Raw genomic sequence first — 18,771 nt, forward strand, 5'->3', positions numbered from 1 at the left:
TGGCTTACTTGTCACAAATATCTTGGAGGTGAGGACAGTCATTGCCTCACTCTACAAATGAGGAAACTGAGGCTTAGAGAAGTGAAGTAACTTGCCTGAGGAGATGCTGCTAGTAAATCACTCCATCTTGCTATGGGACGGAGCTCACCTCTTGCTCAACTACTTCTCAGGCTTTTTGTGAGGCCTAAATGAGATCCTATGTATTACAGGCCTTGAAAACAGTAAAGCATTTGACAAATAGCATGTGTTATTTTAAAAAGTCAGAAGACTAAGTCATAGTCCTTAGGAGCATAATGCTTCAATCATCATGGCTTCAGGAGAAAGACCACACTGTCCCCCAACCTCCAGTTCTTTAAATAAAGGGCACTGGATTTTCTTAAGCAAATCTTTTAAAGATAAAGGGCTCAGGTCTGCATGCTGGTACTTGAACTGGTCTTTGCAGGGAGCTTTAGTGTCTTAACTTCAATGCAGACACCCTGCCTGAACTATTCATCCTGACTAGAGCAAGCAACTATTCCACCATTACTATCAATTCCGTTCCAAAGACACAACTACGGTAATTTTACACCCTAAATCTAGGCAATACAAGAATGAAAGGGGGAAAAAAAAAACAAGCAATACTTTCTCACGAAAGGGCTACATTATATACAGCAATTTGTTTTTATTATTATCATCATTAATAGTTAAGTCCACTGTATCGTTCCCAGGCAACATAAAAGTGGATGATTTATACACAGAACACCTGTATTTTTTTTTTTTTTTGAACCAGTAGGACTCACCAGTCTATTAAAAGGAAACTACACAATTAAAACCTGCACAATTCAAAAAATGCAGTATTTGAGCAATTAGAAAGTCATTACTCCTGAGTAATCCCGCTTGTCAACTAAGGTCAAGTGCAAATTCCACTATGCCCTCTCATCTAAAAATCACCATAACAAACAAACAACCCCACCCCCAAATCTACCTGCCCTGGTGAGAGTCACGATTCAGCCATGTGACTAGCCCCAAGCATGGACGAGGGCCCAGTCATTCCAACATGTGCTGGAGCACCGAGGGGTCCACGTCCACTGCCTGGAGGCCCCTGTGCAGGCTCTGGAAGGTGGCCTCCTTCCCGAAGCGCTGCCTCCAGCGCACGAAGGCTTCCACCATCTGGGACTGCACGTTGTGGGGATGGTTGGCCTTACAGCGGTAGATGTCTGTCTGGGACAGTCCCAGAGACAGCACCACAGGCTCCCACTCGGGGCCCAGCCTCAGGGCCAGCTGGTTGATCTGCCGGTCGGACGGGGAGCTGTGCAGGATGTGCGGGGGGATTCCAGTCATCCGGTCATCTGGGGAGGAGAAAGACACCATGGTGAAGACAGGGAGCCGACACATTAGAAAGTGAAAAAAGTGTTAGATGCTCAGTTGTGTCTGACTCTAAGTGACCCCATGGACTATAGCCTGCCAGGCTCCTCTGTCCACGGGATTCTCCAGGCAAGGACACTGGAGTGGGTCACCATTCCTTTCTCCAGGGGCTCTTTCCAACCCAGGGATCGAACCCGTGTCTCCTGCATTGCAGGCAGATTCTTTACTGTCTGAGCCACCAGGGAAGCCCAAACACACTAGATGGGCAGGGGCAGGCAGAAATGAAAAATGCAGGGGGATGATACACATCCCAAGTGTCAGGGGCCAACTTTTAGTCTTCACAGGGGCTGCTCAGTAAAAAGCCATATGTAGGGGCTTAAGAAGCACTTAGCACCTAGGGATAGGTTTATTACAGAAAATGTGAAAACAAGAAAATAAAAATAACTTGAAATCCCACCAGAGAAACACCCATTCAGAATACTTCGATCTATTTCTTTTCAGTCTTTTATGCATAAAACATACATTTAGGATTACACTGCAGGTACTGCTCAGATGTTTAAGAATCTGCCTGCAATGCAGAGGACCCAGGTTCAATCCCTGGGGTGGGAAGATCCCCTGGAGGAGGGAATGGCAACCCACTCCAGTATTATTGCCAGGAGAACTCCATGGACAGAGGAGACTGGCAGGCTATAGTCCATGGGGTTACAAAGAGTTGGACATGACTGAGCAACTAACACACACGATGCTTTGTAACATGCATTTTTCACTTTCACCTCCTTTACTAGGGAGGCCAAGCTGAAGCTTCCGGGTGCATCTAAGCATGCCTTTGTAGCCCTCCTCCGTCTGGAACTGGCCTGTGGTGTTGTTTCCTGTAGGAATGGTCAGTGCTAGAGGGTAATTTGCTAGAGGGTAACGGGCTGTACCGGAGAAGGCAATGGGACTCCACTCCAGTACTCTTGCCTGGAAAATCCCATGGACGGAGGAGCCTGGTAGGCTGCAGTCCATGGGGTCGCTAAGAGTCGGACACAACTGAGCGACTTCACTTTCACGTTTCACTTTCATGCATTGGAGAAGGAAATGGCAACCCGCTCCAGTGTTCTTGCCTGGAGAATCCCAGGGACGGGGGAGCCTGATGGGCTGTTGTCTATGGGGTCGCACAGAGTTGGACACGACTGAGGCGACTTAGCAGCAGCAGCAGCAGCAATGGGCTGTACAGAACAGCTAGTCTCTCATGACCAACTTGAACACCTCCGAGAAAAGTGACAGTTTCTACAGAAGCATGACCTAAGAAAGGCCCGAAGCAAAAAATAAAACCTAAAAGGCCATGAAGGAGCAGCACAGATCACAGGAGGAGAATGACCACCTGGCTGAGCTCAGAAGAGGAGAGCAAGCACGTGCTGCCAATGGGCAATGACAGAACCTGCCACTGCACTTCCTAAACTGGAGTCCTGTATCCCCAAGGCCAGTCTGCTGAGGGAGTCTCACATCAAGTGAGTGACTACAGATGTGCTGAAAGGTGCCACTAGTTATACAGAAGGCCTTCCAGAAGGAGGAGATTAAAGCTAAGTCCTGAGCATGAGGAGAAGGAGCCCAGTGAAGAGAAAGGAAAGGAGGGCACTCTATGCAATGGGTCAGGCATCTGCAAAGGCCCCAAGGCAACAGAACGTGGCAGGTGAAAGGCAGTCACTGCAGCAAAGAGCAGAGGTTGAGACACGCTCCGAACATCCAAAATGATGGTGCCAGTTATCGGCTAGAATAGGACTGAAAGCTCGGATTTCCATACGATAGCACCTCGAACTACACTTTCCATCACCACCATTCCAGGAGTTCAGGTCAATCCCACTTCACACTCACAGCTCACTGTTTGGATTTATGAATTCAATGAGAAGGCAAGAGGCAGCCTGTTAGAATAGTTGATATCTTCCATGGATTGTACCTTTGGTCTCTAAGCAGTTGCCAACAGCTTAGGCACAAGTTGCAAAAATATTGTCAAGGACTCTTTCTGGTGTCTGTCAAGACTGCTTTTTTTTTTAAATGACTAAGAAGCAAATTAGAATAATGATACTACTGAGCAGTATCTTATATTAACACTGGCACTTTTATGGCTTTTATAAAAATATGGGCTCATTTTAAAACTCAAACATACAAAACAATACAAAGAAGAAAACAAAATTTGCACTACCCTACCATCTTACTGACAGTTCGTGAACATCATTCCGGACATCTCTTTATGTGTGTATACTATGAGAAGGAGAATATAACGGTCTTTTCCAATAAGAGTTACTTCATTTTGCTTGAATATAACAAGGAAAACCAGCAAAGGTGGAACTAAATGACTTTCTGATCTACAATTAAATGCTTAAAAAAAAAGAAAACAAATAACAAAAAACACAAATACACAGAATATTTAATGCTGAAAAAAAATTAATGAAAATTTAACAGGTAAACATGTTTCCACATTAATGCTGTATAATGAACATTTATATTCTCTCTCTTTTTTCTCATACCTCTTGGTTTTTGCTGCTTCTCTAATTTTTATTTTGTTGGATGCTCAACATTTACATGCTTCTGTAATAATAATTTTCCCCCATTGATTAGTCTTAAAACTACATTATAATGGTTTGAATGTTCACCAGTGTTTTTTGTTGTTGTTATTGTTTTTTTAACACAGTTTTTCTGCTCTTGAGTCTGTTATTTTGATTTGAATCTCAATTGGTCAGTCTCTTCTTCCTAGGGTGGTTTTTTTCCCAAGAAAGGTTCATGGTTACTATATTCCTTGAGTTCTTTCAGATCAAGACTATCTGCTGAGTGCCTTCACTGTTGAACAAGAACAATATTTATAAAAACAATGTCATATTATATTATATTTTAAATTATTAATATAATTTTATATTGTTTAATTTTATTTCTCTTACATTTGTAGAACTTGCTCATATTTTATGGTAGAGAATGCTGGTATGGAGAATTCTGATACTAACTTCATCATCCTCCTTTTGGTATAACCTGCTTTTTCTCTCTGGAGTTTGCAATACTGAAGCTTTAGACCAGAGTTTATCTTGGTCACTCTATATGCAGCATGGCCTTCTGACCAAAGATTTAGTTCTTCCTTTCCAAAAATATATTTCTGAGTTATATTTTTGCATTATTTTTTTTATATTCCTTATGTTGGGTGGTTTTGCCTATCTTCCACAGCTATCATTTTCTCTTATCATTTCAACTCCCTTCCAGTGATTATCTCATGCCTTTCCACCATGCCATTCATTTGACTACCACTTCAGGCTATTCTGTATTTTTTTTCCTTTTGGTTCAAATCTTATATCATATTTCTGTTGCCAATTATTCTTGGCCCTTCAATCTTTAAAAATCCCTTTCCACTGCACACCCATTAGGATGGCTTCTATCAAAAAAAAAAAAAAAAGTGCTGGTGAGGACGTGTAAAATCTGGAACCCTTCTGTGCTCTTGGTGGAAATGTAAAATGGTGCAGCTGCTACGGAAAACAGTTCCTCAAAAAATTAAACATGGAATTATGATCCAGCAACTCTAATCCTGGGTTATATACCTAAAAGAATTGAAAGCAGTGATTTAAAGAGATATTTGTACATCCATCTTCATAGCAGTATTGTTCACGACACCCAGAAAGTGGAAGCCACTCAGGCATCTATCGAGGGATAAACAGATAAATTAAAAAGTGGTATATTATACATCAGAATATTATTCAACCTTAAAAAGGAAAAAAAAATCTGACTCATGCTGCAAAATGGATGATTCTTAAGGACATTATCCTAGCTGGAATAAATCAGTCACAAAAGAGACAACTACAGCATGATTTCACTCACATGAGGTACTTGGAATAGTCAGATTTGGTGGGACAGAAAGAATGATGGTTGCCAGGGCCTTGGGAGGGGTGAATGAGGAGCTGCTGTTTAACGGGAACAGAGTTTCTGAGCTGCAAGAAGGAAAGAGGTCTGGAGGTTTGTTGCACAACAACACGGATGCACTTAACCACTGAACTGCACACTTGGAAATGGAAAAGATAGCAAGTTGTATATTTTACAATGAAAGATAAAACATGAAAAGGATCTTGTTTAATCATACCACTGAGTTTTTATTTCTGCTGAATTGACACTAAGCTCTTCTACAGCATGAAATGGCTGTGAGATTGAGATGTCTTGGTCTCGGTTTTCCCCCAGACCAGATCGGTTGCATGTTTATTTTTCACAAGCCGTGTTCCTGTCTTTCATTCCTCTCTTGTATGCAGCATTTCCACAACACTTAGACTCATCTTGTTCATACTTGATGTGGGTATCTCTGTCCAGAACTTCTGTTTGGTCTCCCACAGTAAGTAGATGTATCCTTGACAGCCCGTTCACTTACAGGGGGTTACACTCTGAGGCTGGCCGCGGCTTCCTACGTGGTGCTATGCCCTGAAGGAGGGGTAGGACCCACAGGGTCAGGCTTTGCTGGAGGTGCTAGGCACTGATTTTTGTTTGTTTGTTTTTCTTTCTTTTTTGTTTAATTTTAATTAATTAATTAATTTTAATTGGAGGCTAATTACTCTACAATATTGTGGTGGTTTTTGCCATACATGGACATGAATCAGCCACAGGTGTACATGGTTCCCCCATCCTGAACCCCCATCCCACCTCCCTCCCCATCCCATCCCTCTGGGTTGTCCCAGTGCACTGACTTTGAGTGCCCTGTTTCATGCGTCGAACCCGGACTGGTGATCTATTTCACATATGATAATATACATGTTTCAACGTATTCTCTCAAATCATCCCACCCTCACCTTCTCTCACAGAGTCCAAAAGACTGTTCTTTATATCTGTGTCTCTTTTGCTGTCTCGCATATAGGGTCATCGTTACCATCTTTCTAAATTCCATTTATGTGCGTTAATATACTGTACTGGTGTTTTTCTTTCTGACTTCACTTTGTATAATAGGCTCCAGTTTCATCCACCTCATTAGAACCAATTCAAATGCGTTCTTTTTAATAGCTGAGTAATATTCCTTTGTGTGTGTGTACCAAAGCTTTCTTTTGGCTATGGTGGGTCTTTGTTACTGTGCAACGGCTTTCCCTCGTTGCAGTGAGCAGGGGCTACTCTCTAGTGTGGTGCATGGGCTTCTCACTGCAGTGACTTCTCTTGTGTGGGAGTCAAGGGCGCTAGGGTGCGTGGGCCCACTAGAGGCAGTGCACGGGCTTACTTGCTCCAAGGCATGTGGAATCTTCCCAGACCAGGGCGCGAACCAGTGTCCCCCTGAATTGCAAGGTGGATTCTTAACTACTGTCCCACCAGGGAAGGCCTGCTCTCTCTTTTGAAAGCCAATTAAATGTCTTATACCAGAGCCTGCTCTGCTGGGGTGCATTCACTTCTGTGATCTCTTTCCCGTTTAACTGGGGCGAGAGCTTGCTTCGAGTTGCCTTTCTGCCTCTGCAGAGGGTGTTGCCTGACATCACTGAGGCTGCCCACCCTCCTCAGACAGCTTCTTTCCAACTGACCTGTACGACTGGGAACCCTCAGGCTACTGGCCCCTCACCTTCCTTTTCCAGCATCGCTCCTGAGGGGGCAGGATGGGAGGTTTCCTTCTTTGCCTGGCACTTTTCAAAGTGCTCGGCATAAAGCTGTGATCGGCTTTCTTGTTTGCTGGGCTCTGCTTTTATTCTGAACTTCTTTTTGGGTCAGTTCAATGGGTGCTGGGTGGGAACATCTGTGATTCTGCTACACTCTGTCATCATTCTGACTCCTGGTCAATTGTTCATGCAACATATGCTCTGAGCCAATGATGTGGAAGTGAAGGCAGTATTTGCTCTACTCCTCTACACTCTCAGGGTCACATATCCCTTGTGAATACTGCCACATAACTGGGAGATGGCCAGCAGTCTGCAGACACAGACTTGAGCAAAGATAACTGGCACATAGGCATGACCCAGCCAAGAGCAAATCAAGCCTTTCCAAGGAGATGTTACACACACACACACACACACACACAGAATAACAGCTGTTTGGATCGTCTGACCTCTGTCTGGAAAAGTATCCTCATGAAGCCCTTCCAGCTCATGAATTCTGCGGAATATGAGGTTAATTAAAAACGAGAGCCCTAAGGCGGTAGTGTCAACTCCCAAGGACATACTACATCAAATCAGGTCAAGCTAGAAATTAATCCACTGTGACCATCTGGCCACTGTTCCTCGATGCTTGATGTGCACACCACTGGTGGGCAAGATGATGCCGGGGGTACACAGGGGAACATTTTGTATTAGAACAGTCATGTATCTGTCTTAACATGGTTAGGAAAGTACAAATAGCATTTCAAACCCATGATTGCAAGGATTAAGGCAAGTAAATTAAAAAGCAGATGTAGAATGACCAAAAAGTAACAGACCAAAAAAAAAAAAAAAACCACATAAGTTTTAAAAATAGAAAGTAGGTTTAAATAACAGCATTAAATTAGCAATACAGGTGATACAAAAATAAGGCAGGAATTGTATAAGTAGAACAGAAGTGACTGAAGCTTGGGAAGTCCAGTGTTTCTCAACAAGTGAGCTACTGGCATCTCAGGCAGGACAATCCATCATGCGGGGCTGTCCCCAGTGCACAGCAGGGTCTGGAGCGCCCCTGGCCTACACCTACTAAGTGTCAGTAACATCCCCATCCCAGCCTGAGCACACGTGTCCACGTGCCCTGGAGCGAGGCAGTACTACCCCTGGTTAAGAACCACCAGATACTGGGGCAGAAGAATGTCCATCCTTTAAAAAAAAAAAAAAAATCCTAGGCAGGCAGCTAACTCCTTTTATACTGACAACTGTTCTCCCTTACATAGATCCTGTCTCTTTCATGCAATCCTTTAATCCCATTCTTGGTGAAGTTAAAACTTGCCTGTTTCAAAAGAAATATCACTTGTTGACAAACCCATCTACCATGATGAAAATCCATTTGAAGGGATGAACACCTGCAGTACTCACCCACCGCCATCTGCCCACCTCCCCGCCGCCTCCCCTCCACCTTCCAACTCTGTGGTCATGACATGAATGAAATGTGCATGGTGATTCCCCTTCTCTACCACTATCTCTTCTTCCCACACTTGTGGCTAACCATAGCTGCTCTGGGCTTAAATCTTAAACACTTCCATACAGCTTTTTTGTTTCTTACATGACATCACTGTCTCTCAAGCTCCTTATTGGCAGAGACCATGTCTCGTACTTCTGTGTCCTTCCTTTACAAACTAGCCCCTTGCTCAGCACAATATGGAACTTCATGTATACTTTTCCAGTAACTGATGACATTCTTAAAATCAAAAGGTTATCCAAGTCAAGTTTGCAACTCACCTTCTCTAATAGCTACGTGTTTCTGACTTGTTACAGAAAAAAGTCATCACCTCCAACAAACCTCTGTGCAGACAGCACTCTCTGCTCTACCCTGGCTGGTGAGGGAAAGTCCACAGGCCCAGTGTCCTGCCCGGTTGACCTCTGCTTTGTACCCTGCATCCTACAATATGTGGCCACCTTAACAGTGACCTGAGAAGAGGACCTATACAGAGTTCAAAAGCACAGTTCAAAGACTGAAGGCCATGGAGTAAGGGAGAGGCATGGCAGACATGTAAATGGCTGCTGGAAAAGTCAGATAAAGGTGCAGTAAGGGGTCTAGAATTACTGCAAAGGATATAACTATAGACCTCCCTTTTAAACCTGTTATTTGGAGGTACAACTGGAGGTTTTGTAAGCACATATGAGTGCTTTATAAAGTGACTCAGTTGCAAATGGGGTAGTACTTTGAAAAACCATACACATTTCTTTGGAGAGCTGGTGATACATATCACACTCCTTAACTCACTGATGGAAGTGCCATATGCTTCAGGTTTGCTGGACCAGGAGAAAAAAAAAAAGTTGAGCTAAGAGACTGTACCCTTCTAGTATAGCCACTTTTTAGGAGAAAAGGCTAAAAACCCTGCCTCAAGGACATTTAAGGCCTCTGCTCAGGTCAAATCTACTAATGTGCCATGGACCAGAGCAAGACATGTGGCCAAGACCAAAGCCAACAGGAAAGGAATTAAATCATCTCATGGGGTGAGAGGAATTTGAAAATTGCTGTGCAATGATCTATAAACACTTACAAGTATACTAATAAATTCTTAAAATGTAGATGGGGTGATATATTACTAGGAATATATAAAATACCAAAGCTGGTATAGAACAAAATAGAAAACTTGAATAAACCAAAGTTTCAAACACACCGAAGTGGTAATCAAAGCCCTAAAGAGCCCTGGGCTCCAATGGTTTTTTACATTAGTTGTATCAAACATTCATGGAACATTTCATTTCCTATCTCATGTAAGTTGTTCCAGAAAATACAAAAAGAATGAAAACTATGTAGTCCATTTTATTAGACTCCTGTACTTTTTATCCCAAGCAACAAGGAGAAAAAAGAAAAATCAGAGGCTCACTTCAGTTATAATTTTAGATGTGAAAATCCTAAATAGTAACTATTTGAGTTTTTTTTAATATATTTAAAATAGGGGTGCCTGGTGGCTCAGTGGTGAAGAATATGCCAGCCGATGCAGGAAACACAGGTTGGATCCCTCAGTCCAGGAGGGTCCCACGTGCTGCGGAGCAGCTGGGCCTGTACGCCACAGCTACTGAGCCCACGTGCTGCAAGTGCTGAAGGCTGCAAGCCCGAGGGCCCATGGTCCACAGCAAGAGAGGCCACTGCAGTGGGAAGCCCGCACACTGCACCTGGAGGGTGGCCCTCACTTGCCACAAGTAGAGAAGAGTCTGCATAGCAACGCAGACCCAGCGCAGCCAGGAATAAAATAATAAATAAAACTTAAAAGAGTTATGGAAGAGAAGCTTTTTTAACAGGTTTAACAACTATTTAAAAGAATATATTGTAAACAAGTAGAATTTATCTCAGGATTATAATAATCTCAACATCATAAAATTTACCAATTAATTCAACATATCAACAGTCAAAAGAGAAAATTCATTATTTTAATAGATGAAAAAAAGAGATTTGATGAAATTTGATACTTATTTATCATTAATTTTCTTCAAAAACTAGAAATATAAGCAGTCTTTAAAACAATAAAATTATAAAAACCTTCAATAAGCATTTGATTTAATGAACTTTAAAATGTATCCCCTCTAAGAATGGGAAGAAATATGCCCACTAGAACTACTATATTACTATTGAATACAGTAGTAGACAGTCCTGTCCAATGCTGTAAAGAAAGACAAAGAAATTATGTATTAGCACTTGAAGGGAAGCATTTTGAGACTATATGACCTAATAAGTAGAAAAAGGCCTGTATCAATAGACAATTCATTAGAATAAGAGGGTTGAGCAAAATTGTCAGATACAAGATCAACTCAAAACAAAAATCAACAAAACAGCAATCAACAAAACAACAAAACCTTATAGCAATAATCAAATACAAAAGAAAATAAACACAAAAACTACATAGAATCTAGAATTAAATTAGCAAAGATCACATAAGACCTCTGTGGGGAAATTTTTAAGCCTTTATTAAAAGATATAAAGCAAGATTTGAATAAATGGAGAGTTATTCTTGTGCTGGCTGGGAAGACATTATTATGACATAAAGAGGAGAATGCTTATAATGACAATTAAAATTTCATAATGGGGTAAGGAGAGGCTTTCTCCAAACTGGGGAAAACTAGCTAATTCTACATAAAAAGAAACTGGACTTTTATATCACACCATAAACAGTGACAGAGTCATGTGGATAAAAGGCCCAAACATAAAAGGCAAAAGTATAAACTTAATGGAAAATAACACTGGAGTATCTTTATGACCTGTGGTGGAAACGGGTCTTTATTTTGAGTTTAAGGAAAAACAATGTATTATTTTTTTAAAATTGAAGTACAGTTAATTTACAGTGTTGTGCTAATTTCAGGTGTACAGCACAGTGATTCAGTTCTACATGTGTGTGTGTATTCTTTTTTCTTTTCCCTTATAGGTTATTATAAAACATTGAGTACAGTTTCTTGTGCTATACAGTAGGTCCTTGTTGGTTATCTATTTTATATAGTGCAGTGTGTATATGCTAATCCCAAGCTCCTAATTTATCCCTCTCTCACACTGGAAGTGACTTTTTAAGTGAATACCCCAAAGATGATCAGATAAACCTTTTTACATCAAAGGAGATTATGATTCAAGTTGACAGAGCAGAATGGGAAAAGACATCTATTGATGTCTAAAACCAAAGGGGACATAATCTCTGGATTTATAAGGTACTCCTGAAACCATAGGAAAAAAGATAAGAACCTCCAAAAGCAAAAGGACAAAGAAATGGCCCGGTGATTGGAATTAGAGGAAATGTGAAAGCGAATATATAAAGAGATGCTCAAATGCAGAAATTTAAGAAATAACAAATGAAATAGCAATGATAAATTACTTGATATGCATAGAAACCTAGACAATACAAATTTTGACTGGGATGTGTCAGAGTATGAAATTTTATTCACTGCTGATAAGAATGAAGACTGGGCAGCCACTCCATCAATAAAAACAAGTCAGCCATGTGAATAAAACGGAATATAGTATATAACCTTGTTCCATGGTGTATGTACCCAAGAAAAATTCTGAAAAAGATTGATAAGGGATATGTACAAGACTGTTTGCACAAGGCTAAATAATCTGTGTTAGGAAACATATATACATAAGCCTTGTAACCCAGCAACCCTGTTTTGGGGCTTATATATCTCAGAAGAACTCCCGTTCAGATCCATGAGGGGCTGTGTATGAAGTGGTTTATATCAAGTAACACTGGGAAGAAAGGAGCTGGAATCAACATAAGAGCTCATTACGAGGGAAACGATAGATAAATATGAAGGAGCACATAGAGAATACTGTGCAGTCAGAAAGGATGAACTAAAGCCAGTGTTAAAAGAATGATCTCCACAACAATGTGAATTTTAATATCCATGTCTAAAACAACACCATTTATAAAAAACATACACAAATAAAACAATGTATAAGACAGAATAGTTAGTTATGGAAGGGAAGGAAATGTGGGGAGGCTGCCAGGCTGACAAAACTGCATGACAGGCCACCTCCCAGGGCCCACATGTTAATCTGGGTCCCTGCAGGCAATGGTCCTGCAGAGAAATCCCTCTGGGTCAGGGACTGGCTGCCTGGAAATGAAAGAAAAGCACTTTGAAAAGAAAAGTAATTAGAGCCACTTGTTCTGGTAGATAATCACAGAGAACAATCAGGTGTCCAGAGAGGTGCAGAAATATTAATAAACTGGTCTAAAACTGATTTCCAGCTAGATGAAGGTCCTACTGCAAAATGCAAGTAAGTCATACCTATTTGTCATGGAAAACTTGATTTCACCATCGAGTCTGTGGAAGGTCAATGACAAGACTATTAGCAATAATTGAGTTCTCACTGAGTTAAAAGAAGGGAGGCAGGGTGGACAGAGCTCTGGGCTAAGAATGAGCAGGCCTGGCTACTATCTAAATTCAAATCTGCCACCAACTTGCTATAAAACTGACTATATCATTTAGGCTCTCTTGTTTTCTCATTTGTTAAAAGGCAAAACCAGATGATTTCCAAGGTCTTATTTAGATATGACATATTACACTATCTTTTTAAAAAGGAATTTTATTTCCTGCAGGTCTCATCATTTTCCCCTACTTGTCTTCTAAAAGAGAACCAAGATTTTGGGGGTTTTAGTGATGTTTTATGGCTTGTTTCTGCTTTTAAAATATTGCTCATGGAAATTTATCTTTCTATAGTTAAAAAAAAAAAGAAAAGAAAAAGTTAATTGAACATTGGTATAGTAAATTTATTCAAAAAGTATTAAAAACTTTAAAAGTTCATGTTACAACTTGCTGAGCCACTCATTTGTCTCACATACTTGCACAGACCTGACCCATCTCCATCAATTTACCATTCATCCTGCTCTGAAAAAGCAGGCTGCCTGGAACCTTAAGGGTCTTGTGCTCGCTGGTCCCTCTTCCTGGAATACTCTTTCTCTGACTCCCTCCATCAAATGTGACTTCTCGATGGAAGCCTGTCTGACCGCCCGATTCCCACTTACAACTCCCATTCCACTCTGTGATTCCCCCTTATCCCCGTATCACCTTCAAACATACCATGTATTCTAAGGATGTGCTATATTTGCTGTTGCTGACTCTCCCCACTCCACACACAAATCCCATCCCTGCCATAATATAAGCTCCTCACAGGAAGGGAAATGTTTTCTGTTTTGTTCAGTGATGTTCAATGTTGTATCCTAGGCACCAAGAACAGAACATAGTAGGCACTCACTACATAAATGAACACTGTTGGATAAATGGACTAATTAAATGGAATGATCCATTACAATTACAACATATTCATTGGGTTGTGTTTTCTATGGCTACAGTATTACCAAGAGTGCCTACTTTTAGTTACTTAGCACTTAAAAACTAAAGAAACTATTGTATTATCTGGGAGTGAACACAGATTTTTAAAAGGCAGGGGCAACTTTATAACAGTAAGATATTGTCAAGGTTAAGGGTGTGCAGGTTCCCATTCTTTGTCTGAACTGGGCCACAAGGGACTCTTCCCTCTACATCGATGTTTAAGAGAGTCAGAACCACTGACAGACCCCAAGATGGCTTCTGGGTAAATACTCTGGTTCCAACCCACTAGTATCTAAGGAAATAAAAGGTAATGAAAAGAAGCCATTCCCCTCCCCCCCCCAAAAAAATGGCAGAACCACACTCCAAAACCTCTCTGAAGTTGCATCAAACTCAACTTTAAGAGAAAGACTGACATCCCCAAATCTGGAAAGGAAAAATGAATTATGTGGGTTTTCTTCTCACTTTCTCTCCTATGACTTCAGTAGACTGGGGGTGGTAATTGCCACAGGGAAGGATGGGAAGATCAGAAACATGAACAACCACAACAGACTGTTGTTCTTGGAAGAAGTGATGAGACATTTCACAGGGTCTCAGGAGAGACACTGCAGGGCACGGGTGTTACCATGTGGCCCACACAAGCAACTTAGATGAGTTCAATCCTCTACCCAACTCTTCTGCCGGTGTGTGCCCTTAAGCTAAAGGAAGTGGACAGAATAGGAAATATCCAGTCCTCAAGGGGCAACAGATAGAGGGTTACAGGAGTGCCAAGGAGAAACCACTCCAGTCTGTTACAGCACCAAAGGCTGAGCATGGCTGCCCAAACATGGGCAAGATGGAATGAAACAGCACAGCAACTAACATTCTACCATAACAAGTGATTTTTAAAGGGGACATTATATTAAAAAAAAAAAAAAGATAAAAGTTCATGATCCTCAAGGAATAAAAGAAAGTAATTTGTTGTAGAATAACTTAAAAGCATAATAGAAACATGAATATAGTAAAAACAAGAACTTAGCAATGAGATAATCAAATAACAAAATGAGATTTTAAAGGAAGCTTGTCATACTAAAATGATAAATTGATGACCAAATAGCATCACCTATAAACTAATACATAAATTAGAAATACCAAAGAATAGCAGTAACATGACTCCAAATTATTCATATTCAGGAAAGACTTGAAATCAAGGCAGAATTTAAAGCAATTAGAGAAAAATGCTAGATAGAGGACAGAAAAATACAGTCCATTAAAAGGTTGATGGGTATTCCTGAAGTAGAAAATCCACCCCAAAGTATTCAAAAATCTAACACAAGAAAATATCCCTAAAATGGATACACAATGGAATCTAATCTCTACGTTGAAAGAGCAAACTCTGTTTTAAGAAAAAAAACTGACATAGAATAACCAACTATGAGACATATTCTGGCTAAATAATTGAATTTCCAGTTCCAAAATATAATTCTTCAAGTAGAAAGAAAAAGCAAGTTGTATACAAGGATAAAGTCAAATTTCTTCACAGTGCTTTAAATGCAAAAGACAAAGCAATTTCACAAAAATGTTTAAGGGGGATAAAGTGTAGTCTCTGAATATTATTCTTAGCCAAGATGATTTTCAAATAGAAAGATAATCAGTAGATATTGTAGAACATAAAAACAACGTAAGAATTCACTTTCATTTTGAGCCCTCCTTTAAAAGTCTTGACAATTTAGTCAGTGCAATGAATAAAATAAAAATATCAACAGTGGCAAGTGAAGCATGGGCAGATGGAAATGGTTTGCTTCAGATGCAAGCAATAAAGAAAGCATTGTTTATAGAGAATTTAAAATTAGAAATAAAACCACTAAAAAATCAGTCTGCTTTTCATATCACCATGTAACAACAACTTCAGCAATGCAAATGATAAAAATATTCCTCTTTTCTTGAGTGGAACATTTTCCTACCAGACAGTCTCCTCTAAACCCCTTGACTTGCTTCTTGAAAACGGTGATTTGAAAGCCACAGTAAAAAGATCAGTACTGGATATTGAATTTATTTAAGTATAAAACTAATTTTAAACAACTGAACAGAACATAATGTTACATGTCTTGATTATATGAAAACAGTAATATAACCAATCAAAATCAAGGCTAGATGATAGAATACTGTGGAATGTAAACACTAAATACTCTGACTGCATGAAAATAACGATGTAATAAACCAAACTCTAGACGGGAGGAAGGAAGGAGAGTGCGAGCGCCTGTGTGCTCATTTATCATGGCGGGGAAATCCCTATGGTCTGAGATGGAGACAGCAGCAGGCAGGACAGCCTGTGGCAGTAAATAAGCCCTGAGTCTCATGACTTAACGGAAGAAGAGTCCATGTCTCACTCACACGCCATCCACCACAGCCTCGCAGGACTCTTTAGGGCAGCGCCTCCCTGAGCTGGCATTGCATTCCATATCCACACTGGCATTATGCTCCTCCACATTCACAAATCACATAAATGTCCATGCTCAACAAGACAAGGAGCGAAGGGGTGAGAGACTGGAGATCTGGCAATTAAATACAACCATCTGTAAGTGATGCAAGTCATTTCTGCTCACGTTGTGCAGCTAAAGCCAGTCATAAGATCATACATAACTTGAAGGGAGTAAGGAAAATGCAATTCTCCTGTACTCCAGAACGGGAGAGAATTGGGTGAACACCAATAAGATCTACCAAGAAATACACTTGGAGAAAAAGAAAAGCCAGAACCAGAAACATCAAGTTCATCATCTCTTTTCTTAACCTAAGGGGGGAAAAAAATAACATCTCCTACTGTGCAAAAAAAGAAATGTTTATTTAAAGAACAGTCTTATGGACTCTGTGGGAGAGGGAGAGGGTGGAAAGATTTGGGAGAATGGCATTGAAACATGTATAATATCATGTATGAAACGAGTTGCCAGTCCAGGTTCAATGCACGATACTGGATGCTTGGGGCTGGTGCACTGGGACAACCCAGAGGGATGGTATGGGGAGGGAGGAGGAAGGAGGGTTCAGGATGGGGAACACATGTATACCTGTGGCAGATTCATTTTGATATTTGGCAAAACTAATACAATTTTGTAAAGTTTAAAAATAAAATAAAATTTAAAAAAAAAATAAATTTTAGTAATTTCTTAATTCTTACTTAGTTTCTTTTTATCCAGTTAACTTCAAATAAAATTAAATACATTAGTTTTAAAATTAAAAAATCAGCAGTATATGATTCTACTTTAATGAAAGCATTTCAATCTATCTACCTACCTATCATCCATCCATCCATTTTTTTCATCTGCAAACAAGTTTAGAGAGATGTCAGATGTCCAACAGGATGTTCACTTAATGAGGCTTATTTCTGAGTGTTAGGATTTTTTTTTTATCTTTTTCTTTTTACTTTTCTGCATTCCTTCAATTTTTTAAATAATAAGCATGTATCACTTCTTTAAACACAGTAGAATCATTAGAATCTGAATGAATTAGAAACAACACTTGGCCTTCTACTATCAAGCCTTAAAATCACCAGATGGCAAAAGAGATTTTTTTTTTTATATATATATGGCACCAGGAAAGGAAGAGGGATTAAAGGAATGCTATTTCATGATTGTTATACACTGTATGGGCTTCCCAGATCGCGCCAGTGGTAAAGAACCCGCCTGCCAATGCAGGAGACATAAGAGATGCAGGTTTAATCTCTGGGTCAGGAAGATCCCTGGAGGAGAGCAAGGCAACCCACTCCAGTATTCTTGCGTGGAGAATCCCATGGACAGATGAGCCTGGTGGGCCACAGCCCAGAGGGTCGCACAGAGTGAGACACAACTGAAGTGACTTAGCACGCAGACTTAGCACTATCTGAAATGATAGAATGCGTAAATGCTGACAGCTTCAGGCCAGGCAGCTAGTTTGAATCAGGTATGTAAAGGACATACATTTCTATTCTACCCATTTTTGAGACATATCTTGCTGATACAGGTCATTCCCACCAAATATGCAGTGCTTATTGAGTTTAACAGAGGTGTACTATGGAAACAGATTTGGTTTTTCCCATTAAAAAGATATGGACGTTAAATGCAAAAAATACAATTAATAAATTGAAGAGGAAATACAACTTCTAATCTGAGTTGTTACCCATTATGCACAGTGGGAATGGTGCTGAGAGAGCCCACAGTACTTTTGGGGACCCATGAAAATGTTTTAATTTCTTTGAAAATCAGAAGAAAAAAGTGAACTTCAGGTCAAAGAAAATATTTGAATATATAATACTAATATAAATGCAACTATTTAATAAAAAAAACATTTATTTTGTATTGGAATACAGCCGATCAACAATGCTGTGGTAATTTCAGGTGGACAGCAAAGGAACTCAGCCATACATATACATGTATGCATTCTCCCCTAAACTGCTCTCCCATCCAGGTGAATATATTTATCTTTATACTAACCCAGTTGTTAACTGTACTTTTTTCATACTTTTTTATGGAGGAAAAGGCCCACAGAATCAGCAGTGCCTCCAGTCCATGAAATTTCATAATGTGGCCCTGTTTCTGAATCACAAATTCATTGGCAGATGGCAAAAAATTACTTGGTTTATTGAAACATGTACTTAAAAAACTACCTTTCCAACTTGAAAACAGTGTAGCTGTTGACAGACAAAATTCCAAAGTACCCTGTCAGTTACTCAGAGTGCACGGATGACTAAATGTAGATTTTCAACATCAATGACAACACTGGTTTTTATGGGCTGCGGCTGCGGCTGCTGCTGCTGAGTCGCCTCAGTCGTGTCCCTCTCTGCGCGACCCCAGAGACGGCAGCCCACCAGGCTCCCCCGTCCCTGGCATTCTGCAGGCAAGAACACTGGAGTGGGGTGCCATTGCCTTCTCCTATGGTCTACTAGCAGATGATATTAAAGCCATTCATACGGAAGTTGCATGATAAGGATATAAAGTTTTGAGGCTTTTTTTTTCTAAATGGGGAAAATGAACTCCTTAATCACAGTATTTCCCACAGATGATTGTTCTCCCAAATGTTCAAAATTATTTAGAAGTATCTGTAAATTTAT

At 40.3% G+C, this 18,771-nt stretch overlaps 1 protein-coding gene across 2 annotated transcripts in view; it reads right to left on the minus strand.

Annotated features, from left to right (window-relative positions):
- Positions 1–640: 640 nt before the first annotated feature.
- The window catches only part of CRADD (CASP2 and RIPK1 domain containing adaptor with death domain), a 193,832-nt gene continuing 175,701 nt past the window's right edge, over positions 641–18,771 (minus strand). For both annotated transcript variants that reach the window (XM_055585484.1, XM_055585483.1), the window contains one exon: positions 641–1,328. In XM_055585484.1, the coding sequence (XP_055441459.1) occupies positions 1,027–1,328 (302 nt within the window). In that variant the 3' untranslated portion in view covers positions 641–1,026. The remainder of the gene's footprint in view (positions 1,329–18,771) is intronic.

The sequence above is a fragment of the Bubalus kerabau genome, chromosome 1 (assembly GCF_029407905.1).
Source record: "Bubalus kerabau isolate K-KA32 ecotype Philippines breed swamp buffalo chromosome 1, PCC_UOA_SB_1v2, whole genome shotgun sequence".
Classification (NCBI taxonomy): Eukaryota; Metazoa; Chordata; class Mammalia; order Artiodactyla; family Bovidae; genus Bubalus; species Bubalus kerabau.